This window comes from Lagopus leucura, unplaced genomic scaffold, assembly GCF_019238085.1.
Source record: "Lagopus leucura isolate 7727_CA_CO unplaced genomic scaffold, USGS_WTPT01 Super-Scaffold_100037, whole genome shotgun sequence".
NCBI lineage: Eukaryota > Metazoa > Chordata > Aves > Galliformes > Phasianidae > Lagopus > Lagopus leucura.
In genome coordinates, this window is record NW_024962286.1 from 2,770,275 (window position 1) to 2,796,333 (window position 26,059).

The 26,059-nt window shown below is 41.2% G+C and overlaps 1 protein-coding gene across 5 annotated transcripts in view; it reads right to left on the reverse strand.

Annotated features, from left to right (window-relative positions):
• KIF1B (kinesin family member 1B) overlaps window positions 1-26,059 on the reverse strand; it is an 83,421-nt gene that overhangs the window by 7,678 nt on the left and 49,684 nt on the right. For 3 of the 5 annotated variants that reach the window (XM_042883439.1, XM_042883438.1, XM_042883437.1), the window contains 22 exons: window positions 24,312-24,405; window positions 23,441-23,589; window positions 22,679-22,857; window positions 22,021-22,158; window positions 21,050-21,298; window positions 15,740-15,858; window positions 14,119-14,204; window positions 13,852-13,981; window positions 13,326-13,488; window positions 12,660-12,750; window positions 11,940-12,058; window positions 10,973-11,028; window positions 9,290-9,398; window positions 7,479-7,545; window positions 6,646-6,730; window positions 6,277-6,382; window positions 2,741-2,855; window positions 2,088-2,221; window positions 1,565-1,626; window positions 1,066-1,211; window positions 576-815; window positions 213-284 (listed from right to left, as the gene is read on the reverse strand). In XM_042883439.1, coding sequence (XP_042739373.1) covers window positions 213-284; window positions 576-815; window positions 1,066-1,211; window positions 1,565-1,626; window positions 2,088-2,221; window positions 2,741-2,855; window positions 6,277-6,382; window positions 6,646-6,730; window positions 7,479-7,545; window positions 9,290-9,398; window positions 10,973-11,028; window positions 11,940-12,058; window positions 12,660-12,750; window positions 13,326-13,488; window positions 13,852-13,981; window positions 14,119-14,204; window positions 15,740-15,858; window positions 21,050-21,298; window positions 22,021-22,158; window positions 22,679-22,857; window positions 23,441-23,589; window positions 24,312-24,405 — 2,709 coding nt within the window. The remainder of the gene's footprint in view (window positions 1-212; window positions 285-575; window positions 816-1,065; window positions 1,212-1,564; window positions 1,627-2,087; window positions 2,222-2,740; window positions 2,856-6,276; window positions 6,383-6,645; window positions 6,731-7,478; window positions 7,546-9,289; window positions 9,399-10,972; window positions 11,029-11,939; window positions 12,059-12,659; window positions 12,751-13,325; window positions 13,489-13,851; window positions 13,982-14,118; window positions 14,205-15,739; window positions 15,859-21,049; window positions 21,299-22,020; window positions 22,159-22,678; window positions 22,858-23,440; window positions 23,590-24,311; window positions 24,406-26,059) is intronic. The other 2 variants (XM_042883441.1, XM_042883440.1) reach the window with 1 other exon arrangement.

The window sequence follows — 26,059 nt, forward strand, 5'->3', positions numbered from 1 at the left end:
TATACAAGCACCTCCAGTCTGCTGATGAGCTAGCAGCTCTACCACTGTTCAAATTCACCTGATACTGAACAGCCAAGTACTTCAAACAGACTGCATTTAAAGGGAGCTAATACAAACTCTTCGGTCTCTTCATACTATCAACAGATTCTACGATCTACAAATACATTGCCATTGTTGTACAAATATAGTGTTGTACTGCATGAAGTCCTTACCTTACAGTCACTGATGCTGTTGTACACTTGGTTAAACTCCCTATTGAAAGTGTGAGTCAGAAGCTGTAGACACTGAGAGGAGGAAAAACAAAGAAAATGATTTTAATTTTACCTTTTCAGGGAAATTAGAGCAAGGCAACCTGTGACACACTTGGCAACCCCTGAGAAAATATGGAAATTCTAAAGTGCCATGAAAAAAAAAACCAAAAAAACCAGAAGAGGGGAATAACCAGTTCTCTTATTAAAACTGTAAAGTTTAGTTTATAAAACACCTAATGAAATTCACCACTATCTGGGAAGTTCATAATACTTCATCTTTACTAACTCTGCTCAGACCCTTGCTGCTTTCCTCCTGTGTTATACCTTGGTGGCCAGCTCCTTCTCACGATCCACCAGACTCTCTATGTCTGTTGAGTCATAGCCACTGCTCTCACTGGGCGTCACAGCACTTTCAAATGTTGTGGTGGAGATCTGGGAGGAAATGCTGGTGGAGGTGCTGAGGGTTCCACTGCTCAGACTGGGAGACAACGAGTCGCTCAGAGATTTGGGGATGCTGTCACCAAGCTTTTCACGAAGCAAAAGGAAATGCCGGGTTTTTTCCACCTAGAAAAGAAAAGAAATGAGTATCATCTGACCCAGGACACTCTCTAGTTTACAGCCACTTAGTTCTTGTGTTCTCCTAAGACTCACACAAGTAAACATTTCCACCTACTCTGTAAGAGAACATATTTAAATCTCAACGTCGAGAATAAACACAGATTTGAGAACTGCTCAGCTCAGAAGATCAGGCAGTATCTACATTAAACTCAGACGTACAGCTGCCCTTTTGCTTTCACTTGCTCTCTTCACATACCTCGTGCAGCAGCTCTAGTTTCTCCAGTTCCCACTGATGCTCCAGGATGAGGCTGTCTCCTCGAGGCCTCCAGCCTGCCAGGTTCTCTTCTCCACGCACGTATGCCACAGACGTATCCAGGACTTTCCTCCTCCTCCTCTGCATTCCTGAGCAGTCAGAAATAATAGCACTCTTTTTAAAAACACAGTCTGAGGGAAAGCACTGGGAAGCACTTGTCAATTAGCAATCTAATGAATCAACCTGCTGCTGTCTGGCAGGAAACGCACAAGGCGACAGGTTCTTTAACAGCAACCACACATCGGAGAGGTTGTGTCTGATTTGGCTTTCTTGCTTCATTGAGGTATTTTCTATTTACTGCCATTAACGTTCTGGCACTCCTGTGAAAAGCAGAAACTGCTTCTCATCAAGACAGAAGGATTTACTCTGTTCTGCCAAGGATTTTTACTCTAATATTTCAGTGCACAGTACTTTAATACAGATACTCCTGGTAACTGCTTACCGGGACTTCCTGTGTCTGCCATTTTGCATAAACTTAGTTCATAGATCCCAGTCACTCGATTGCTGTTCACAGGAAAACAGAGAAGAAAAAAAAATACTATCTTCAGAAATAACATGGAGGAGCTTTAGCTTTTTGTGTCCGCAAACAGAAGTTGAAGAATAAATCCTTTCTAGAACTACATCCATCTAGCATAAAATAGCCAGGACATGCTGCAAGATCTCTAAACATGGCATTTTCCTCAATTTCTTCCCCCCCCCACTAAAAGCTGCCATTGCAACAGCAACTTTCAGGTTGGCATCAGGATCACCAAAACAGGCTTGAAATATGAATCTCTCGTCCCAGCTATTCAGAGAAAAGGTTGAAATAGGGCCATTAGAGAGATAAGCCACGAGTTTCACTGAAAAGCAAGCAAGAAAAAAAAGCTCAAAGCCATTCTGGAGAAATATTAGCTAAGGCAGACCTTCTCACCATGCCCTTTCCATAGCTTCTAACACCAAACAGCAGAAGTACCAACTCCACTTACGAATCCGGAGATTTGGAGTAGCCACTGCCAAAGAGATTGCGCAGCGATCGTGGTGGGGAGATCTTGGCATCACGTGAGTAAAAGACCATACAAACATCCTTTGTTATAACAGCAGGCTGAATGCAGTGGTCAAGCTAAGAAAAAGAAAAAAAGAGTGAATGAGTGTCTGCAGGCAACTGTGCTAAGTTATACAACTTCTCTTTTTTGGTAGGACAGCTTCTTGAAATTATTCTTCTTTGGGTGTTGGTGGGGTTTTTGGTAAGTGCCTTCATGGAAGAGAATTGTTAAAATCATCGTGATGCATCTTGTGGGTGAAATAATTGTACTACAGAGAACAGCAGCATCTCCCAAAACCAAGAGCTGGGCCACTGTTTGCAACACTGGTAGTAGTACATCAAAAGATTTTAAGATAGAAAGATAGATTAAATGAGGCACAGAAAGGTAACAAGGTCATCAGTTTCACTTGACATTGGTTGTGAGGCAGTAATGCCTTCAATATGTTAATTGTGAATAGGTTTTTCCACTTTGTTCTCAGAAAATTAATACAGACTCCCACTGGCTTCAGGATTTCACTTCTCAGACACACACACTGCCTGCTGTTTGCAGTGGTTCTGTATGAGCAACAACCAGAAAAGAAAACACAGAATTCTAACCTCCAGGTAAGCAGAAAGGGTCATATATATCTTCTCTCCATATGGGGTCACTCGATTGAGGAGAAGGGAGTTATGCAAGGAGCTATCCCAAACTGCTTCAAACCGATAAAAAGTCCTGCAAAAAAAGCACAGCAAGAGCTCAACAGAGTTCCTCTGCACCCCTCCCTCTCACTGGCCAGGCAAAGCTCTTCCTCACCACCATCCAAAGCAACTGTTACTGACCACAGTGGTTTGCACGACAAATACTTGAAGCAAAAACATCTTTCTTCTTTCTCAAGTTTACTTACTTCTACTGCAAACAGTTTGGCATAAGATGCCATTGCTTGTTTTCAGAAAGGCTCACATAAAAGACAAAAGCAGGAACGTAGAAGAGAACAAAAGCCATCATAACACCACAGGGAAGACTGTTTCTAAACACAGCTTCTCTCTTTTGATTCAGGTGCAATTCAGCCCAGATGGATCTCCAAAGTGTATGGGAAGATTTATTCATTCTAAATCCCTAACCCTATATCCTATTATAAGACTGGCATTTAGTAACAGAAGACATCTTTGTGACAGTGATATAAAACAGCAGTTTCTGATAGCTAATCAGAATGACTGACAGGCAGGGATAAGCCTAACTCAAGCAATAAAGATTTCTTTCCATTTCCCTAATAGCTTCAAGTGAAAACTTGCAGATCTAACGCAAACTTTTTACAGAAATCTCTTTGATTTGTACATGGCAAGAAAGGAGCTGAAGCCTCCCACAGCTCTACTGCAGCAATCAGGAACGGCCATTTGTTCAGGTAAAAAGTGAGAGACAGCATCACACAAAGGACATCTAAGTCCTAATTTATGGTGTCAAAGCTGTATTCTCTAACAGAGGCTTCAGAAAACAAGCTCTCTCCTTTCTCATAGGTAGAGTCTGACTTTATTTATGTTCCTTTGGAAAAAAGTCTCAGCATTCTGGGATACAGCAACTTTTCTGATTTTTTTTTTTACACCAAAGGAGGCATAAACATTAAGCAGCACAGAACTAAATGCTCCCTTAGCAAAATGGTGCTTTTTGGATCAGTGTCAAGTTGGAGTCAAACACAGCTTTGAGACAGATACTCTATTGGATTTTGTCTAGCCAGGAAGATAAATATACACAGGCCTGTCTGTCCAAACCAGAACTTGCTAGAATAGTCACAAAGAGAGACAAAGAAATGGAAGTGAGCAAACCTCTTTCTGTATAGCAAACATGAGTAAAATAGAGCACAGAAAAAGCAAAGCACAGGAAACAGGAGAAACACGTGGAAGGCACCAATGTACAGTCAGAAATGATTTCTAAGTGGATTTTGGTGTTAGTTAGAGGCGGTTAATTGAAAGCACTGAAGACTTAAGCCTTCTCTTTTTCAAACAGGCAGAACACAGAAAGCAGACCGCACATTGCCCAAGACTGTGCAGCTTGGCTGTGATCCACAGGAAAACCTGGAAGGTGAAAGAGGAATCCAGTCTAAGCAGCCACTAAACGCCTCACTTCTTTGCCAACTGGTAAACTAAGAAGTAGCAACCACATGGTTAAATTTCATATGCAAATCCAGCCTAAGAGTGGAGGCTGAATGCCAGTCACATGGCAGCCACAGCTTTTTGTTCAGTGCAACTGTGAGCTGGAATTTCAAGTAACTTAATCATTCAGCTCTTGCTTGGTGCTTCAGACATGGCAAGCATTACAGAGTCAAAGACAGTAAGAAATTCCAAATCTAGTTCTGATACAGAACAAAGGAAGAGAACCAGGAAGGACTATGAATAGGGACTGCATTGTGACAGTGCATTCTGAGGATCAGAAAGACCCAACGATGGAAGCTGCCTATTGTGTGTGAAGGAAAATTTACCTTCACACATTCCTTACTAAATTTTACCTGAATAAATCCCTGACACGGGGCAGGAAGAGATGTACTACTTCTACAAGAGCTAAGCTGTGTGCTAACAAACTTCATTAACTAAAAGGGAGATGGCAGCAATACAAAATACATAAAGCATTCTATTTTCAAGAATCTTTATGTGCAAGGGAAGCAAACAGAAAATACCTAGGCATATCCTTATCAAGAAAGAGCCTGTAAAAACACAGAAAGAGCTTTGGTTAGTGCAGCCAAAAGCAGAACAGAGAAGCAACAGCCAAGAGGAACAGAAAAGGCTGACAAAATAAAAACACCACCATAAAGCAAGTCTGTGGACAATGAACAAACATGAGACATGGATCAGAGCTTCAATCGCACACCACCACCCTGCCATGCACTCATCTTCCATGTTAAACTTTGGCACTTCATTAAGAGATGGTCAGCAGTCTCATTACACCAATCCTCATCCTTCATCCATCCAAGCAGCCTTCCTGATAAGAAACTACAGAGCTATACAGGAGTTTCTTCAAACTGCTAGAGTACAGAAGGTACTGCACTTCTCCACTGCAGACCTACTTGTATCAGACTGGAAATCCTCAAGTCCCACAGATCCTGATTCATTATTTCAAATACTCTAGAAGTAGAACATCCTATTCTACAAGGAGGCAAGAGATAACTGCTAAAAATACTATCACTGTACATGTTTATAGACACTAGGTGGCAGGAAAACTTTCAGTTGGCAGGAGCAGCATCCTGATCCCGCCTTTAATATTGCAGTGATATTTCAAAGTCCAAGCCTCTGATGGAAAAGGAAATCAGAGGCTGTTTCAGTGCCTGGAAGCACACTGCCTCCAGAATTCAACAGCTGCTGTAGAGACAAGCTCCCAGACAACCCCTTTCCCTCCAGAAAGGCTCAGATATCCAGAGATATTCCTGCTTTGCTCCAGCTCAGTGGAGCCACGGAGCCATCAAGTGACGTGGTTATGTCAGAGCAGGAACAGACTTTGCCAGCAACACAGCACTCTGCTTCACTGCCCCTCATTACAGACACTGGAGCAAAACAACAAGGAGTCTGGCTGATCTTCACAGAAATGAACTCAAATGAGGAGATACATGCAGCCTAAAGCATCTCAGAGTGGAGCCCTACTGTTGCCCGAATGATTGCAGTGCAGATACATCTTACCACAACTCGATTCAATTTGTGAAACATCTTTATAAATCCATAAACTGTGAAGTTTAATTTAAAAAGCATGGCTCTTGCTTAGTTCATCGTATGCTTGTTTCAGACCTAACATAGGTATTCAATCAGCCATAAATGTATCCCTCTGAAATGGCCCTTCTTACAATGCTTTATTCTAGCAACAAGCCCTAATATCACTTTACAAGTTCTGGCCTGTATTCTGAGACTCTCTTAAGCCTTTCCTTCCTCCCATAACTGTCCTTACAAGTGGAAAGTCATCCAAATGCATTATCTGAGTATCTTTTATGCAGAGGAACAGACTTCAGCGTTATCTAGAAACGACTGTAACACTCATTCTCTGCCTGCATACCCTGTGCCCACGGAATTCTGCACTTAACCTTTAGCACCATTCACAGTTTTTCAAACATTCTACCAATACTTCACATCAAAGAAATTCTAGGTTCCTGCTAAAAAGAGTCTCTTTACATGCTTACCTATTGGAGCTGTGAGATGACTTCAGGTATTTTGCAGAGATAATATTCAAAGACAAAATAGCATCCACAGCAGCTTCATCGACTTCTGCTTTGTTTCTTATACGTCCTGATAAGGGGAGAAGGGGGAAATCAATTAAATCTTGAAACACAGAAATAAACTGCTTTTTCAATTTTCATTTCAGACTGTGATTAAAGCAGCAGCTTTAAGTGAAAACTGCAAGATTTAAGTTTTTCTTCCAGATCTTTTTTCAAAATCCAACTCCTCTCATATCCAATATTGATTAAGACAGCAGAGAAAGACCTGAAGAGAAATTACCATTAGTACTTTTTCTTCTTCACACAACAACAAACAAAGCAGAACACACTTACCAACAACCAGCTCTCGTACATCTTTCCAGTGCAACTCATTGCCTTTCTCATGGATAATGGTGACTGTGATTCTGCGTTGGATTCCCTGGTAGAGTTCAAAACCAAAAGTTTACACTGGGGAAGTATTCCCACCCCACACACTATCATCTCTTTTGCACTTACACTGTAAAAACACATAGATCAAAATTCTTTGTTTTATTAAGGAAATAATGGAATGCAGCCATTATTCCCAAATAAAGAGTTGTTCCTATCTGTGTAAGAGAGTAACTGCAAAGTCAACAGTAAAGCCTCTGGAAGTGAACTGGGAATTCGAAAGTAGAGAAAAACAAAGTAAGTCTATGAACAATATTGAACTAGGATTGTCTTTCAAATCCAGCTAAAGACAAATTATTATTAAGGATTATTGCAGTAGCATTTGTGATTAATTACAAGCATTTAAGATGCACTGAGATGTGGTCATTGTACAGATCTGTCTTACAGCCACATGCAGTAAGAAAAAACAATGAAATCTGAGTCCACACACTCTTTCAGTGATCCTGGTGCAGAAGTTAGAGAACACCAGAGGCACTCAGCTGGTGTTTTAAAAAGACTTTCATCTTTCATGATTAGAATGCACGCTGATAATCACAGGAAACAGCACTGTACCAGAGGTCAAACATTCTCCACAGTGCTCAAAGCTTACAGACTAAATTCAGACTGAAAGATGATTACCCTACAGCTATCATTAGACAGCTTATAGGAAAGGAAAAGACATGAGAGAGGCAAAAATCTATCATTAGCACTCTAATCCCCTGCAGAGATGAAACTTGCTGCTCTACAGCCTTCATGAGTACCTGGTGAAGCAGGAATGTCCCCTGACAAGGCAGGCATCCAGTGTGGTCCACAATAGCAGGAATATACCTGTGTGAGACACAGAAATCAGCATGCAGGAAAAACATAATAGCACTGCAACATTAGTCCGTATTCTGCCACCAACATTTACCTCTCTGTATAATATCTGAAGAAATAAGACTGCTTCTACCAACGTTTACAATGGATTTGTTCATTGCTGATAAAAACGCACGGCTAATGGTGGTGACTATATTGAAAAATAGTGTTTTGTAACCAAGAATTTGCTCTGTCAAATAGTGTTATTGTGATCTTCTTATTTGCTATAGTTTCCATGGAAGTAAGTAGGAGACAACTTTCAGAGTGACCTACATACATCCAGAGATGGGGACTCCATCACTGCCCTGGGCAGCAGTACCACTGCTTAACCACAGAATCACAGAATCACAGAATCAATCACCCGGGTTGGAAGGGACCCCAAGGATCATGTAGTTCCAACCCCCTGCCTGGCAGGGCCACCAAACATACACATTCAGATCAGGTTGCCCAGGACCCCGTCCAACCTGGCCTTGAACACGTCCAAGGACGGGGCATCCACAACCTCCCTGGTCAGCCCATTCCAGGGCCTAACCACTCTCCTAGTAAAGAACTTCCCCCTAACATCCAACCTAAATCTTCCCTCCTTCAACTTAAAACCATTTCCCCTAGTCCTGCTGTTATCAGCCCTTCTGAACAGTTTACTCCCCTCCTGGGTGTAGGTTCCCTTCAGGTATTGATAGGCTGCAATGAGGTCACCCCGCAGCCTTCCCTTCTCCAGGCTGAACAAGCCCAACTCCCTCAGCCTGTCCTGATAGGGGAGGTGCTCCAGCCCCCTCATCATCTTAGTCGCCCTCCTCTGGACCCTTTCCAAAATCTCAATGTCTTTCTTGTACTGAGGGCTCCACACCTGGACACAGTACTCCAGATGGGGCCTCACAAGAGCCGAGTAGAGAGGGACAATCACCTCCCTGTCCCTGCTGGCCACCCCTCTCCTGATGGAGCCCAGGATCCCATTTGCCTTTCGAGCTGCCAGAGCGCACTGCTGGCTCATGTTCAGTCTCTCGTCCATCAGGACCCCCAGGTCCTTCTCTGCCGAGCTGCTCTCAAGGACCGCTCCTCCCAGCCTGTACAGGTGCCGGGGGTTCTTCCGGCCCAAATGCAAAACCTTGCACTTTGCCGTCCACCACCACTCAGTGTGAAGAAATTCTCCACGACATCCCATCTAAACCTCCTCTGCAGAAACACCAGACCATTTCCTCACGTCCAATCTTCTGCAAAACTCTGCAGAACTCACTTCTCAACATCATGTCTGAAGACTTGTCAGGGCAAGACTTTCTGCTATGCAGAAGCGAACATAAAATACACTACAGAAGACATCTAGCCAAGTCTGCAAGTAATTTAAATTCATGGCCTAAGCACAGGAAAAAAAAAAATGTCCCCAGCCCTGGTGGGGATGCCATTGGGCTTTCAAATGGAGAGACACTTCAAGTGTTAAGGAATGCCAATTCTGTCCCTTCAATCCTTTTCAACGAGGACAACAAACGTCAGCAGAATTTATACCCCTTTGATACAAACTAGACAGAGTGCAGAATAACATAAGCCAGACTACCTTCAGATGATGATTGCTAAACAGCCACCTTGTCATAGAATGACTCGGGTTGAAAGGAACCTCAAAGATCATCTAATTCCAACTCCATCCAAAGACCATTGTCTGAACAGAACAAGGTAAAAGGTTTTTTAAGGCTCTTAAAACAAGGATGATTAATGCTTCACTTACTCGCCAGTTGGCTCCAATTCACTGATCTCAAACCAGACAAGAAGGTCGTATTTGCTCACACTGTGGCCCAAGCTAGGTTTGCTCATAGTATTCAGCTTTGTAGCAGGCACTTAAAGAAAGAAAAAAGAATGGTTTAAAAAGACCATGTATTCTGTGCACACATTCAGATCACGTTTTGTTCCATGATGATAAGGTTTACAGCACTATTCCTCAAAGCGCTGGTATCAATACAGGTAACAGTAATATTAAAAATAAAAATCACAATAAAACAGAAGTGTACAGAGGAAAAAAACTGGTAAAAGTATGTAACAGAAGTCTCTGCAGCTTCACGGGAAAGCAGTTTCCTCAGATGTCCACCACTGCTTTACTGTTTAGCAGTTTGGAGTTTAGAATTGGTCTCTTAATCTGCAATATATATATATATATATATATATATACATATATATTTTAAACATAGAATGCATTTTCCCTTCCTCACAGAAGAAAGCAAATTAAGAACTTAAAAATGTGGTCTTCATTTTCATGTTGTCAAGTGCTTGTCTCCTGTACCAGCTGTGATAAAATGTGCACATAAAGAAGCTGAATAAGACTTAATGCAGAGAAAGAAAGGATCAGTGCTGTACACACCAGGTAGTAACAAAACATGATGAACAAAACAGGAGCCTCTACAGAACACAGCAGAACGACTCTATATCTGCTTTTTCTCATCAGGAACGTTTCAAGATTATTTACAGAAGATATGAAAACAGAGGTCTGCGAGATTTTGGGGAACAAACACAGGGCCACACAAGGATCTGTGATACTTAGCATCCAGGAGCTTATTTTCTCTAGCATAAACATAAACATGGCATCATCTTTCTGTATCTGTAGCCACAGCAGTTCTACACCCAAGAATACTTCAAGATAACAATAAGGAACAAGGACTCCTGAAGCACGTTTCAAGACTACTTCTACCTCTACCATAGATCACATTTGGCTACTAACCATCTCGTTTAGGAGCCCGCTCACTCTGACAGCTGGGAACAGGCAGAAACAGAAAGGGTGGCAGCTGGTCAGCCCCATCCTGGAAAGCAGCCACAGCAGAGGATGCAAGCACGTTGGCATGCTCGGATAGTGTGTTCAGCACATGCACGTTTACATAGCCAGACATAAGATACCTAATTAATTCAATTTTTCTTTCGTGGTCTGCAAAGGGAATGGAACACACAAAAACAGCGATGGTAGAAACATGCAGGTGAGAGTAAGCAGAAGGAGTATGGGATGAAATGGGGAAAAAATAACACCAGAAGAGTTCAGCATGCATTGTTAAAATAAAGCAAAGAAAAACAAGAATAATTTCAACAAGACTGGCTCAGTGATCAAAAACGTCATGCAGCAGAAAGACAGTGAGTAATGAATATTTCCAGGCAAGTGCTCAGTAAGCACATGGAGAGTCACAGCCAGAACTCATGGAATACTTTTAACACCTCACGAGAGGAATTCTGCCCTTTAATGACCCAAGGTGCATTTACTGCAAGAGGTTGAATATATAAAGAGGAAGATAGACAAAGATGGATCCGATGCCCTTTGCAGATTCACTCCATTTCTTTTCTTGGTGCCCTCATTGGCTCACATGTATACCAAACCTTCATCTTCCATGTCAAACAAACTTGTGATGCACAGAATTGGGGGAACTGTTCTCACCTGGCTTTGAGAGTGGCATAGGGGGAGGAAAGAATCTTCGAGAAGGCTGTGGAGGGCTACAGAGAAATGAAGACAGAATTTTTAGAGGCAGCTAAGCAAAGTTATATACAAATAGATGCAGACACACATAAACACACTAGTATATGTCTTCAAAAGGACTCCCACAATCCTATGAAAATATCACCAGCCACAACAAGTGGACTTCTCTGACTAATAGAAATCCTTTTTCTACTGCAACTTAATTAATTCTAGCTATTGAGGAAAAATATCTATTTATACTCTCCAACTACCCACCATCATCCTGCACCGAAACTATAACTGGGTAACAGACACTTCCCAAAATACCTCCAGGAAAGGGCACAAGCCTCTACTGACATTTTCTTTTAAAACTTGCACATGCTGCCTCTTCACAGCTGCTGCTTTCAGCAGGAGTGCTTACCAGATCAAGTAATCTGACCAGCCTCCTCTCCCTTAAACTGCTGAAGAAGGGGGTTAGAGGTCCTTTCTCCAAATCCAAGCCTTCAAATGCTCAGTACTTCCAAAATGTGGAATACATTGAAAGCCTTTTGTTTTCCCCTTAATTTTGCCTCTCTTCCTCTTTCATCCTCTCTTTATGCATCAGGCCACTTGTTCTGAGGGAATACTGCACCTTGCAGAGCAGGAGGATTTACCCAGAAGTGGGATCTAAACCCTCCAGCAATACGCTACTGCCAGCGTTTGTAGGGTTGGATGCTGCAGAATCAGCAGAGCAGCAACCTGTGTTTGACATGGTAAGACAATGCCATCACTCATTAACGAAATACACTCTGCTGGGTAAGCAGGCCTCTGCCAGCACACGTACGTTAGTCAGGATCCCTACTCAGGAGGGTGCAGCTATATAATTTCAGGAGTATGAAAAACTGCCTCAACTGCAGAAGTAACCTGAACAATATCACATCAGCCTTTATGTCAGAACAGCAAACAATACCTATTGAGATCCTGTCCTTGCAGATGTAGAGGATGCTGCTGGTAATGTCCAAAGACTTCAAAAACAATAGGCTTTGTTTTGATGTACTCCACAAATGATTCTGTCACTTCCACAGCAATCTGTTAAACAAATAAGGAGAGAAATTGAAGCAAACAGAAAAGAAGCCTAAAAAAATGTGAATTACTATTTTAGTAGTCTACAGTCTTCACACTGTTTAGAGGAGCTCCCAGAAAAAAAAAGTAGCTGCATTCCTTTTAGTTCTAAGGATTAATTCTTATCTCTAGTAAAGGAAAAACTGAAAGCCTCAGTGTGATGCATTTCAAGCAGCAGGAGAGGAAGCCACATGCAGCAAAGCAATTCCACAGTTCATGACAACAGATTTATTCTGTTCATTTGAGATCATGAGAACTGCTATTCATACATATTGTACTTCCTGAATTCTAGACTGCTTTCATTGAACATCCTGGAATGGGAACGGAGATTTTAAAGGCAGGAAATAGATGCGAAACAGTGGAGTTAAATCTTCCACGTAGAATCATTCTGTAATTTGTTCTCCACTGGGGATTACATCATCCATCTGATCACTCCTCCTATTGTCTATTCTTAGCAATTCCCCTTCTCCCTCCTTCCTACACACCTCTCAGGAGCTTAACAGGAAGGATGCCCACAACTCCCCAGTGCTATAACAATCACTTACTATTCATTAGAAGTTGTACTTACGTTCTGAACATGGTAAAAACCAAGCGGAGTCCCTCGACCGTTGTTTTTGAGAGGTTCTGTTGAGAAAGCTTCATCATGACGGTGTAAAAAGCTTTATAAAAATGAAAAACACACACAAAAAAACAGCTTAATGGAGACTGCTGTGCTGTGAACCCAACAGCAAAATAAACTCATGCATTTAGTCTGCCAGAGGTTTGCATGACAGTCACGTATAGCTTAGAATCTTTGGGATCACAATTCTCATACATTGGGGCCAACATTCCTGTTTTGGTTTTACGACACCAAAATTGTATTCTCTTTCCTAAGAAACTAAATCCAACAGCACTTTTACCAGAGAGATATTGATTTACTCAAGAGTCACATATGTTTTGTGCCTGGGCATTTGAATATTGCTAATTAAACAGGAAAAATTCAAACAAAACCCTGAAAAGAAGCCAATTCTAGAGCCTGCTGATTCTTAATTCCTTTCTGCAAGACTTTACTCCTTGACACCACGCTAACACAAGGCAGGCATTGTTCATTGTAGGATTTCTGATAACCAACAGTGTTTTTCTCTGCTGCACCACTGCTTTGAAAAGCTCTCCATCAGACCCTTTGTTGCCCGCTATTATTTGTGCTCATTATTAAACCATCCATTGTCTAATGCAAATAAGAGCAAATTCTTACTTGAACTGGCAGAAGATGTCTGCATATTCAGGAAGGATGCCACTGGCCTGCAGCACTGTCACACGGAAGGTAAACACACTTCCCAGCTTCAAGTGATTACCAATTTCTTCAGTGAACCCTTCCATAGTCATTTTTCCATCCAGCAGAGTGGATGACTTCAAGTCTGAAAGGAACAAACAGCCCACAGTGTTAAACCTTTGTTTGGGTGATTTTGTGTGTCTTGATTGCTGGTTTGTTGGTTTTTTTTTCCTTAAACATATTCCTTCAGGCAGCAATGTATTCCCAACACACATTCCAATTGCTTTTTATGATAACAAAAAGCCCAAAGTACACAGAAACAGTTGTTCTGCATAGCTCTTCAAACACAGAACTCGGCATCTGCCATATGCAATGCATCAGTAACAACTCCTCCCAGTTAATCATGCTTTTTAAGGACATCCCAAATCCCTTTTTAGCACTGACTGAAACTGTCCGAAATTCTCCATAGGTTTCTCAAAACAAACCATACTACAGATCTCTTGCTTACCTAGTTCATTCATTCTGTTTATCTCCTCTGGAGGAGTGACCACCTCTGAATTCTGTCCCTGCCCTTCCACAATTCTTAATTCTTCCAATGACAGTCCAGACCGAGTCATTGCGACAGCAGAAAAATCGCTCTGAAAAATTAAGTTGCATTTAACAGATGCCTGCAGTTTCCTGTTTTCCCACGTCCTTCTTCCTATGTGAATTAATATTTCTCTCACAAGCACAAGTTATTGGGCTCAAAGACGCTTAATTCAATTTTAACACTCACCTTATCGAAATATTCATTATCAAATGAAATTTTAGCTGTGCCTGACTGTCGAATACCAGATCCATAATCAGGTGCTTCTTCATCAGCTAAAACACATCAAGAAGAAAGGAAAAAAGCATAATGGGGGAACAGCAGAGAAAAGCAGTCAACTGATAACAGAACTCTTCAGAGTGGGAGATCAAGACAAGTCACCAGGCTTAACTGTGAATATACCTAAACTTCATAGAGACTTCTGAATGCAAGATGACCTTAACACTCATTCTTATTACTTGTTTACATCTAAGTATTACAGTGGAACTTCACATAATACAATTACCCTCATGGGGGGTATACCTGCATTGACATGAACTGCCATCTAAAATTATCTAGTCACAAGTAATACAATCACACTAGCAAAGCTCCACAAACACATCATACAAGTTTGAAAGCTGGCTCTTGTCCATACGGTCTGTCCATTTCATGTCTCCCTCCTTACGGAGAGTACCAACAAGGAGGCCTGGTTAAATGCCAGCCACAGTAAATGCGTTCTTACAGGAGAAATTCAAGATTCAGAATGCACTTTGAAACTTCACCCAGAGACCAAATAAAGCCACAGCACTTTTTCAAGACATGCCCACATCTCAACTTCTAACAGTCACAGTGTATTCCTTTATATCATTCACTTATTTGGATGACAATGCCATGGAGACCAAACTGAACTAGAAGTAAGTCCATTGTACACATTAACATAGATTTTAGTTCAGATGCTGTTTTAGCCCCTGCTAGAGTGATTCTCACGCATCTTCAAGCTCTGAGATTTCATCACAAATTCCCATGGAGAAACTTCCAAGGTTACCACACCTAAATAAAGAAATGTTGGCAGGTAGCCACTGCTAAATAAGACAAATGATGGGAAGCATCTGTGGCCTTACCAGCACTGATGAAACATGGGTAACTACCAGAGTAAAACTCAACTGGATGATTTCATGGTAAAAAACACCGTTAGCAGGAGCCTAGAAGGCTCTGGCACGCACACAGTGGCAGTTCACAATCATACGGAGCAGTTAACAACTCTGTATCTACCCTGCTCCAGCATGTCACCTACTTTGAGTCTTTGCATATTTCAGTGAGGCAATGAAGTGGAAAATGCTACTGAATTTTCTTTCTATTAGGCTGAAAATTGTTCAGGAGCTTCTTTACATGCTATTCAGCCAGAGAACGATGGAGTACACTTCTACACATTACTCAGAAGGGTGGTTTAAGAGGAACAAACACAGAGTACATTTTACTTTTTGTGAGTCACCACAATTATCAGACTTGCATATACCCTCGTGTGCTGTTTACACTGGGTGTCAGAAAAAAGAACCTTTACTTTATTTTGTGCTGACTTAAAAAGCAGCATTGCATTCCATCACCATGTTCAAAGCCTCTGGTCAGTATCATTATTTCAAGGTTTATCCATGCTTGGTCCACATGATCACACTGATGAAAAAGTTTCAATAGCAACTTAATAACAAAGTGTTCTTTGAAACACTAAAATTATTTCGGATTAAGAGAGAATGTTGGACTGTATGTTTTTTCAAGCTGCAGCCACACACAGTGCACCAAAGAGCTGCAAAGTAAAGCTCACTGAGTGCCTCACCTGCTATAGCTTGCACTGCTACTCGCAGAAATCCTCGTACTTCTCCCTTCTCACTAACAACAGCTACTCGGTGAATCAGAGGCACGGGGTACAGCAGATTGCTCAGGTATACAAATGCTCTGGTAATAAGAAGGAAAGAAGACACAAACAGCATGAGGCCATCATCTGCAAAACCAGACTGCAGCATTTGCTTGGCTAATGGGACATTCAAATCTTCAGTTTACTTTGTTCCATCTGTCAGACCTGTACTGTGGTCTTGTATCCGCATTGCCCACACAAGGCTCCTCGGCAGTGTCAAGGCTAAGCAAAGCCACAGAACACTCTAGAACACAGTAAACCTGAGACAGAGGGCTTGTATTAGTGAGTTACAAACATATGAAGGAGAACATGTAAGGTGATGGCTTTCTAAAGGTAATTTTAGATGGGCTACGGTTGTAAACAGAGCTGTTAAACAAGATGGTTGAAGTCTAAGGAACTACTACATATAAAGATTATTTTTTATTTAATTTTTCCAGCCTGTAAGCATAGTTTTAAATAAATCAAAAGGGAATTTATATTCTGTGTGCACACAGCCTCAAATATTTTAGTGAACAGCTAAAAACACTCCTTAAAACTGAAATTTGACTGAATGTTTTCTACATACATTAGATAACATTGTACACAGAGGAATCAGAAATTCCCCAGTAAATGAAAACTCATCTGCCAGCTTTCCTGGAAGGCTCAGTGAGTGCATGGATAGTGGAAGACTGATAAATATCTTTCAAATATTACATTTCTGTCTTTAAAAACACAACTTACTCTATAGCAACCATTTAGAAATTACAGTTTATGGTACGAATAACAGCATTTGGGGCCAGGCCAGGACAATCCTGCTTTGCACAATAACGTGCAAAGTCACATGTAACTACAAGGGTCTATTGTGGTACAGTTAGTATGTTTTATTGTATATATTTTAATTATAAATTAGACTAACACTATCAAGTCACTTTAAGGGCCTGCAGTGAATTGCAGAAATTCTTAAAATACCACACTTCAGAGCAATCAGCTCCAGCAAAACTTGAAATGTGGAGAGGCCCAGCAAGGCAGCTAAGAGATGGCTCTCAACAAGGGGAAAAAGAGGAAGAGTGATCTAAGTGGGCAGCTTCAGAGTTCAGATGGCTGAGACAGAAGTTTAACCGATAGTTTTACCAGTCACTAAATTAAAAGTGGCTAACCAATTATGTAGGGAATTATTATAAATTTATGCAAATTAAGTTATACTGAAACTTCAGTGATTTGTTTAGCTGGATTTGCTGCTTGCATTTCTTTTTATTAATCTTTAATAAGCATAATTAATTTCTCAGGTTTATAAATTTCCTAGTTTAACATTCACTGGGAAAGTCCTGTGTGACAAAGCAGGACAGAGAGCTCAGAACGTTCACTGCCTCTGCTTGGTGCCACCAGCTGCACTGGTTCCAAATTCATCCCAATTCAGTTGCTCAGTGACACACAGCTAAGAACCAAAGCTAGGAAAGGTAAGCGCTCCTCCATGGGTTCCCATGTCAGAATGAATCATTGTGGAATGACAAGGCAATCAAATGTGTCAGCTGTGAACCAAAGAGATCAAAATAAGGCTACTGAAAATGAAATGGCAACAAAACGCAACAGAAAAGAGAATGATTAATAAAGCTCTACAAGTAACAAACCAAAACAAATTAAAGTGATGCGATGACAAAAACTGCAACTTAACATTTGACTACGTTTAGGATCTAACTCCTTTTCAGTCTGCTCCCAAGTGAGGTAAACACTGATAAAAGCAGGGGAAGGGAGGAGATATTAAATTTCAAGGTAACGAAATTGGATTATTTCTTCCCCCCTATGGAAGCGTTTTTGTTTTCAGCTTTGAAACTTCAGGCAGTGCTCATTTGAAAAAGCAGCACCCACCATGCAAAAAAGCACAGCTCCACACTAACAGACCAGAATTGTTCACTCAAAGCAGACGAGGGATGGCTGTCAGGAAGGCAGTTTCTGGGCTCATCAGGAAAAAGGACTTTGAAAACCACATTTGAAGGGAGGGAGAGCAGATATTTTTCCCTACAGAAAGGAATACTGTACCACTACGTACACAAGCAACAGTTTCACAACCAATAGCAACACTCCGTACAGAAGCCTTCCCACTCCCAAGCCAAACTATTAGGAAAGTAAAAATTTTAACTGCATGAAAAAATATATTTTTGAACATATGACTCAAGTTCTGAAGCTGCTATCCAACGTAGAGCTGCCAAGCATTCAGCTTCACTAACAACTGCACTTTTGCCACCTCAGCAGAAAGCCAAAGAAAGAAGTATTTCTCATCGCCCTTAATGCCTTTCCATCCTGCTACCCAGCTCACTTCAACCATTTTAACTTAGAGAAAGGAAAGCACAAAATGCAAAAAAAAGTCTTCGGCTTCCTCTTTGATGAAGTTGATGCTATCTTCTGTAGAATGGAGAACCACCATACGTGTGCTGTGCAGAGGAAAGAGCAATTCTATGCTGCAATGCTCCTTTGGGTACCATTCCTTCTGCTTCGTCCTAAGTCAGCATCAGGTTGGAGTGGATGAAATATTAAGGTTATCCTTCTCCTCTTCCCCACACCTGGGGGGACTCCATACACGTGTCCCCCCCTGCACCTCAGCCCAGCAGACTGAAAGGGGGGAGTTGGATTAGCAGAAAAATTGATGAGGTAAAACAGCATACTCACAACAAGAACTAGAAATGAAATTTAACAAACACAAACTGGAAATCAAACAAAACCAACAGAACTCAGAATGACAACGGATATTTTTAAATGAACAGGTCAAGATTTAAAGTGTCCCATCATCCTCTCCCACCTCCCTTAAAAAAAGCAAATGTTTGGTATGCCACACAACTAAAAGGAATCAACCTTAAAAACATCTCAACATGCTAGAAGAGATGGCTAAAGGGACCAGCTCTTTTTTTACCTTTTCTTTCTTCCTTAATTACAGTACAAATAGAAGGCCATCACAAAGCAGATGAAAGAAAAGAAATACCACGATGGCCAAGGAGTTGGACAACTACATCATCAACCTCTCCTTATCCTCTCCTTCATGACCTGAACTCATTATTGCTGATACAAAGAAAATTCAAAATTTTCTTCCTTTTGTCCCACGTTGCACAACATGTAAAACAGCACATGGTTAATCAAAAGCACAAGAATGTTGGTTTTGTTATAAATTGAATGCTATCATGTGCTCAAGATAATAGCTACCTAGATGGACACGTCCTCTGATGCTCTAAGATACACTGTCCCAGAGTAGAATCCTTATGTTGTAATACAATGAGGAATCAAAACCGTTTCTGCTGACTGGGGTTAAATAACTTTCTGCTGACAGAATCAGCACACCAGGAAAACACAAGGGATCTAACCAACAAATGGGAAAAAAATCTCTGATCGAAAATAATACCAAGTTTCACTCCCCAATACAATCCACAACACGAGCAAAGCCCTTTATTACATGCAGCTTACATGGCTCAGGACAGTTCCCTTAACTGCTGCAGCTTCTTATGAATGTCTGCAGACAGAGCTCAGTATTCTTCTTAACACATGGAAATGGGAAGCAAGCTGTGTAACTGCCAGGAAGCACAACTGCTCTCACTGTACACTGCTTTGCTCAGCTTGTGTTTCCTGAAGTCTGTGAAATAAAGATGAATAGTCCAACTTTTTCCCAAGCACTGACAGCCCTGTGCTGAAAGAACATGCACAAGAGAAGGCGCCCAGGATGCCAGCACTGTCACAGAAAGCAGCCTCGCCTTTGCAAACAGTGCACGTGTGCTTTAACCAGCTGACAGCCACCACCAAGCCCTGGGCTTTCCCAAAACGACTCCTGTGGATCACATTAACCTGAATATTAAGTTCTATTAAACACATTATCAGACATTGCACATACGGGTGCAAATTCACAGAGATCAAAGAGGACTGCTGTAGTTGCTTGCAACTCTACTAACCGTAATTTTTGTTTTGACAATAAGATCAAGAGAGTTTCAAGTTTTAATTGCAATTGGTTAATAGATGCACTACAGACAAAGAATGAGGTTACACAATACAGCTGAACTAACCTAAAAGCTTCTTTTGTTGTTGTTCTTTTCAGAAGAACAAACAGACCCTCGATTTTACAAATAAGGCAGCTGAGTTTCCTGCATGTGAAGAAACCATATAAAAGATCCCACTTTACTAACCGGGATCGTCTTCCCTTCTTACAAGCACAGAAAAGCTCTGGTTCCTCCTCCTTTGTTCCTCCCTTCCACCTGCCATGCAGCTTCACCCCCTCATATTCCATACAACAGCTGTGTTGACCACCTGCCTTGCTGCTGTGCAAGCAGACTGGCTCACACAGTGACCAAATAAGAAAAAACGTAGTTGGGTGAGCCATACCAGAACAAAGGGGAGAAAAGTCACTGAATACAATCTTTCAGTTTCTTGCCATGACTTACATGTTGCTACTCATTTGATCAAGACTATCTGTGGAGTAATAATAGGAAGTAGGAGGGTTTTTTTTTTTAGTGTATCTTGCTGTATTTCTGATCCACAGCACAGATTGAGGTCTGGTAACACCTTAATCAGATCTGGATCAGTAAAATCCAACAAATAAGATGTCTAAAATACATTAGGTCAGCTTGTTGTGGAAATTCAAGCACAGCATATGGGGAACACGCTGATAAACACAGCAGCCAGTGATTTATAACGATGATAACCTTTTGCTACACGACACAGTCTGAGTCACACAATCTGAGAATCAATCTCCAAGAATACTCTTCCTCATCCAGAAAGAGCCACTCTTCCTTCTCCACATGCTATCTTCTCTTCCCACACAGAGGATGCTGAGTTTCCCAAAAATAAACGTAATGAATTAGACTTAAAGAGTTCCTACCATATTCTGATATTCTCTTCTATATGAGAAAATCAGACAGTACAACATCATCTTCATGATCTTGCAATGGCTAAACTGAGCACTGCTGTAAATTAGGCTTAAATACCATACAGAAGCAAAACCACATTCATTCTATGCTGTGACACTCGTCTATAACTAGAAATATATTCACTGTCACACCTAAATACTGTTTTCTCAATTATTACTTTGGCCCTCATGGCCTCCAAAAGTGGAATTTAAAACTTAGGTGTTAAACCATATTCATTCTTTTGGAATTCCAATTTATGCAGATGGCTATTTTGACTGCCTGCACAGATATTCTATGCAACACAAAGCATAGACATTGCACCCTACAACAAGAGCTGGTCCCTTTTGGCCATTCTCACAGTAACCTCACCAACCTTCCCACTAAAATGAACCAAGGGGATCGGTCGTAAAACGGGTCGTGCCCATCATTGAAGAGGTCTGATCCCTCCTCTGTTCCAGCGTCGGAGCCAGTATCATCCACAAAGGCCTCATCATCAAAGTCCTCCATCTCATCCTGCTGCTCATCAGCCAGTTCAGTGATGTCAGAGTCAGCCGTGGAGAAAGTGGGGGAGGGCGTGCGATCAGCAAGACGCTCATTCACGCAGCCATGGAAAATGGGGGAGCTAGATATCAGTTAATGGAATACTGATTAACACAGTGAGGGGAAAGAAGAATGCTTCATTTAACAGTCGCCTGTTGCCATCAGCACGGAACCCAGGTGAACAACAAGCAAAGGCTTCGAACCATCTCAAATGGAATGAAACATAAGGAAAGGGATTGCTAACAGAGCCAGGAAAAAGAGCACCCTTGGACTGAGTTTGAATAAACAGGAAACGAATACGAAGATGGGTGAACATACAGACACTGACAGCACATCCCTTTAACAGAACAACTCTTATTTCCAACATGCATGACTTTTGTAAATAGAAATACTGCCAAGATGCAGCCATTAGGTAATCCTTGTTTCAGAAGAACTTAAATTATTTGAACCACATGCGTAAGTAAGGCGCTGGACCACTTTTCCCATCCGTTTCAGTGTTCTTCATACTCTCTGTGCACTCCTCCAGTGACTTTAGAAAGCACTTAGCTAGGCAACTTTATTAAAAAAATAAGGTTAGAGCTTTCTTAGTGTTCAGTTAAACCAGATTCTACAACATTATACCAGCCCTGGCAACCATAAAAAGAACAGTTTCTGCTCTTCACGATAGTTTCAGTCTGTCAAAAATCCCTGCAAGACAGCACACAACAGACACTAAGCAGCTCTACAGCTTACAACCACACTCAGAGTTAATCCATCCACGCACTGAGGAGAGCTGTACCAGGAGCTGATGTTACCATCACATACCTTCCAACCAGCTTGAACCAGTGAAACCGATCATAAAAGGGGTCACTGCCTGTCATTGTGCTTTCGCTCTCATCCTGTGTGCTGGATGCCATTTCCCCAGCTCGGTCGTACATCTCACGCATCAGGTCCAACCGCTGCCTGCACAGAAGAAAGAAGGATTCAGAAGTTAATATAGAGAGGGGGAAGAAAAATAACAACAACAAAAATTCACCTATACCAAATTCACCTATACCAAATTACAAACAGGGAAAGAAAAATATAAAACAGAGCAATGCGTAGCACTGATTTGTATGAAACTCTCGACACGGAAGGGATTTGTAAAACTATTTGCAGGCTACACCCACAAACCAAGAAACAAGGTATTTTCTGAAGAGCACATCTATGCTGGATTCAATTCAAACTTCTAACTACGCTTCTTTGTCATCTAGTTTTGAATGTTTTTTGCATCTTTTTTTTTCTTGTATCATACAATGTTGCTCGGTAATTCAAGGCAGTTTTTGCAGGAAGCTGGCATTCATAACACACTGTACTGCCTGCAAAGCTGGCATTTGGGATGACACAAGGCCAAATAAAACAGAGAATGAACAGCAAGGGATGAAATTTTTCAGTGAAGCTCTTTGGAAATAAAGAAGTTTGTTCTGCAGTAACATTTGCATACTTGAGTTTTTCTAAGGACCAGTAATGCGTTGCTCCATTCTTCAGATCCTGGACTTCCACAGCTACCACTGTCCGGGGAAACGGCCTGTTGTCCTGGGTCTTCTCCATCTCAGGGGGCAAAAGCTCTGGTGGCAGTGGTGAGTAGAGGGTGTCAGTCAGCAGGACAAACTGAAACTGTACCTGAATAGAAAAACAGTTCAGAGAAATCAGATATCAGTATCACAAAGGGGACAGGCACAACCCAACGCAATGTACGTTTGAATTCTGCTTCTGTGAGTAGACTCAGTTTTGTTAATTCGTGTGTTTTTTTCATTTGTTTGTTTTAAAACAGCACAAAACATTTTTCAGCTGAATACACATAGCTTAGGCTTAGCAAAGCTAGCAGAGGTCTGGAAAACTACAGACTTAGCATACCCTGCAGCATTCACTTTCTCTTAGGGAGATAATTGACCACATGAAGTTTTAACTGAAAAGGAAAACCGAGGCCCCAGGGGAAATCTGCATGCACATGTGTTTATGATATGGACAGGAACCGCACAAGGGAAATGAAGAGAAGAATATCCAGCAAATTTGCATAAGATACTCATTCAACCAGAAGTCTGAATCAGTGAGGTCTGTGATTGTCTGAACCCTTTAAAGCCCAAACCAGTAATTTAAAAACACGTGAATTTAAAGACAGTAAGAGGCTCAGCATTTAGAGGAGGACTACACAGTCAACAGCAATGAATCAGAAAATTCAAAAAGACACTTTGCATGCTTCTACCTTTTTCTTTAATTCTACACTGATCGCATTGGCTTCTTTCAGATACACAGCATTGCCCCAGAGCTGATCCCTCAGTGAAGTGAACTGATGGAACTTCCATTTCCTGAAAGCCCACTGTGCGAGCTCATATTCATGTCGTGTCCAGGTCACTAGGAAGAGTAAAGAAAGAAAGGGAGCACTAAGCCATCACATGCAATACCAAACACTACTGCTGGCGGTGCCATCAAATTCTCAATACCTTTTCTGGGAGAGAAAAACATAAAACAGAAATCTGCACTTTTATTATTGAGCAAGGAAAAGCTAGATTCAATTTTTCTCACTATTGGCACCAGAGTTAAATTACCAAGTAAGAGGATACAGGACAGAGAAAACAAAAACACTCTATTTCTATTATTTTAAATCAGTTAGCAATCAAAGAGCTAAACCACAGGAATGAAAACAAATATTCCAGAACTAATAAAGCTCTGTCTATCGTCCAGAAACTGAATTATTCAGGGACGTTACAGTACATAAGAATTCCTATGAAGGAGAAGAAAAAAAAAAAGTAAATTCAAAAATCAAAACAAGGAAACAAAAGCTACAGGTATATTTAAGATACTCTAACTCCTTTAGTACCAAGAGAGAGATTCCTTCGAATTCAAAATCACCAAATCAAAGTTTATAATTAAACTAAGCTAGTTTATACACTGATTGATTCTGAGGACATGGATCAACTATTCATGTGGGACACTCTATGAATACATACTTTCCATTTTTATACTGTGATAATTACATATTGAGAATATTTACACTTTATCTTTTGCAGGAGATGCTACAGCAACTGTTTGTTTAGGCTTGATTGTGCCCAAATTGTTCTCAGCTCCAAACTCACCTTCCTCCTCCTCTTCCTCCTCCTCTGTTGTTTCAGCTGCCAAGGATCGTGTCTCCACCTGCTTCTGCAAGGCCTGCAGCTTACTCTCATAGTCCTGTGGGGAGAGAGGAGATACTGTGTAGGAGGACAGACGAAAGCAAGAACAGCCAAGAGACACAAACATCAGATGGAACGACAGACAAAGAACAGACACATAAAGACATCTCTGTCACAGGCTAACAACTATTGTTTTAGTATAATCTGCCCTTGGAAAATAGAGAGACAGAAGGCAGAGGCCAACACAACCAAGGCACTGCCACTGTTCTTTTTAAACCAACAGATATCCGCACCCAAAACAGCTGTAAGAAGAAAATGTTCAGGATTAGTTTTTTTGGTAAAGGCTGAAAAATGCGGATTTTCAGGAGCATGCTTGCAGGAACACGAGAGACAGACAAAGAAGAGCATGGAAATAAATAAGAGGATTATTCAGCTTCATATTGTCAAACAGAAAGATCATCAGCACCATTGTTCTGTTTTTTGATACAGTTAAATTCATTTTAAATTCTAGAAAAATGGCATTTTGTTTTCAATTATACTTCCCTTCCAGAGGTGTAAGTGCTGTATTTAATACAGCAGAAGATGAAATATTACTTCAGAAAAAGGCTGAGCTTATTTAAGGCAGAAGTGTGTTAACTCTAAACGCATTCCATGCCTTTATCCAATAGGCAGACCCAGGAAGTTCTTCCAAAGGGAAGGACAAGGCTTACAGAACTCTATACCCCAATTCCATAGGCATGCGTGGATTTGGGACACTCGGGGCTAAGTCATATGGGCAGAGAGGTTTCCTGTTCAGCATCTTCATGCCTTGAAATAAATGCTACTACAACCATTTTTGTGTTTGCTGGTAAAGCAAGTGCCTCCCACTGCTCTGTGTTTTTTTCACATCAGTTCTTATTTTTCACCGTTCTTTTAAGATGTTTAGAATAGACAGTCACCACGCTCCTGACCCCAGAGCCTGCCTCATAGTTTTCAAGTTAACCCTTTGGCATGTGTTACAAGGTAAATCCACTCCTTAAGGTTTTTCTACAAGAGTAAGGGGGCAAATATCCAACAACTCAATAGGAGCATTACAGAGTTATTAAGGAGAATTCTTGCCATCACTCATCTCTTATTCCCACCTCTCTTCCACAGTCCAAAGCCCTAAAATTCTTCCCAATGCAATGCTTGCAGTGATGCAGTTTTAAAGACTGACAGCTACAGAGGGAAAGCTTTGCGCTCTCCTCCCATTCTGCTGACATCTCCCACTTGAACAGTTTCATTACTTTGTTCTCCCACAGCAAGAAAAATATTCAATACTGTTAAATTTGGTGGGAACACATTGTAACAAAGAATCAGTCAAAAACCTCTGGGGAGTATTCCGAAAGAAGATGGATCTTAAAGGCGTTCTTTTCAGTGATATTTCCTGGAGGTGCCATTAATGAACGGTAGCTGCGCTCTTAGAACACGCTGGAAGTGTCAAACTTTAATTAGTGAAGATCCTACACACCCCATGGCTTCAAGAAGAGGAAAACAAACTACTAAAGACAAACAGCCTCTGTATGACACCCTACTCTCATGCGCCTCCTTCTGCACCCATATCTGCTGCAGTCCCTCCCAGGTGTGCACACACACAAGTTGTGGCCCAGCAGCAAGAGAAGCAGACACTGAATGGACAGAAGTCCTTATTTTGACATTACTTCTCAAATTCTCAACAGCTCACCATAAAGCTA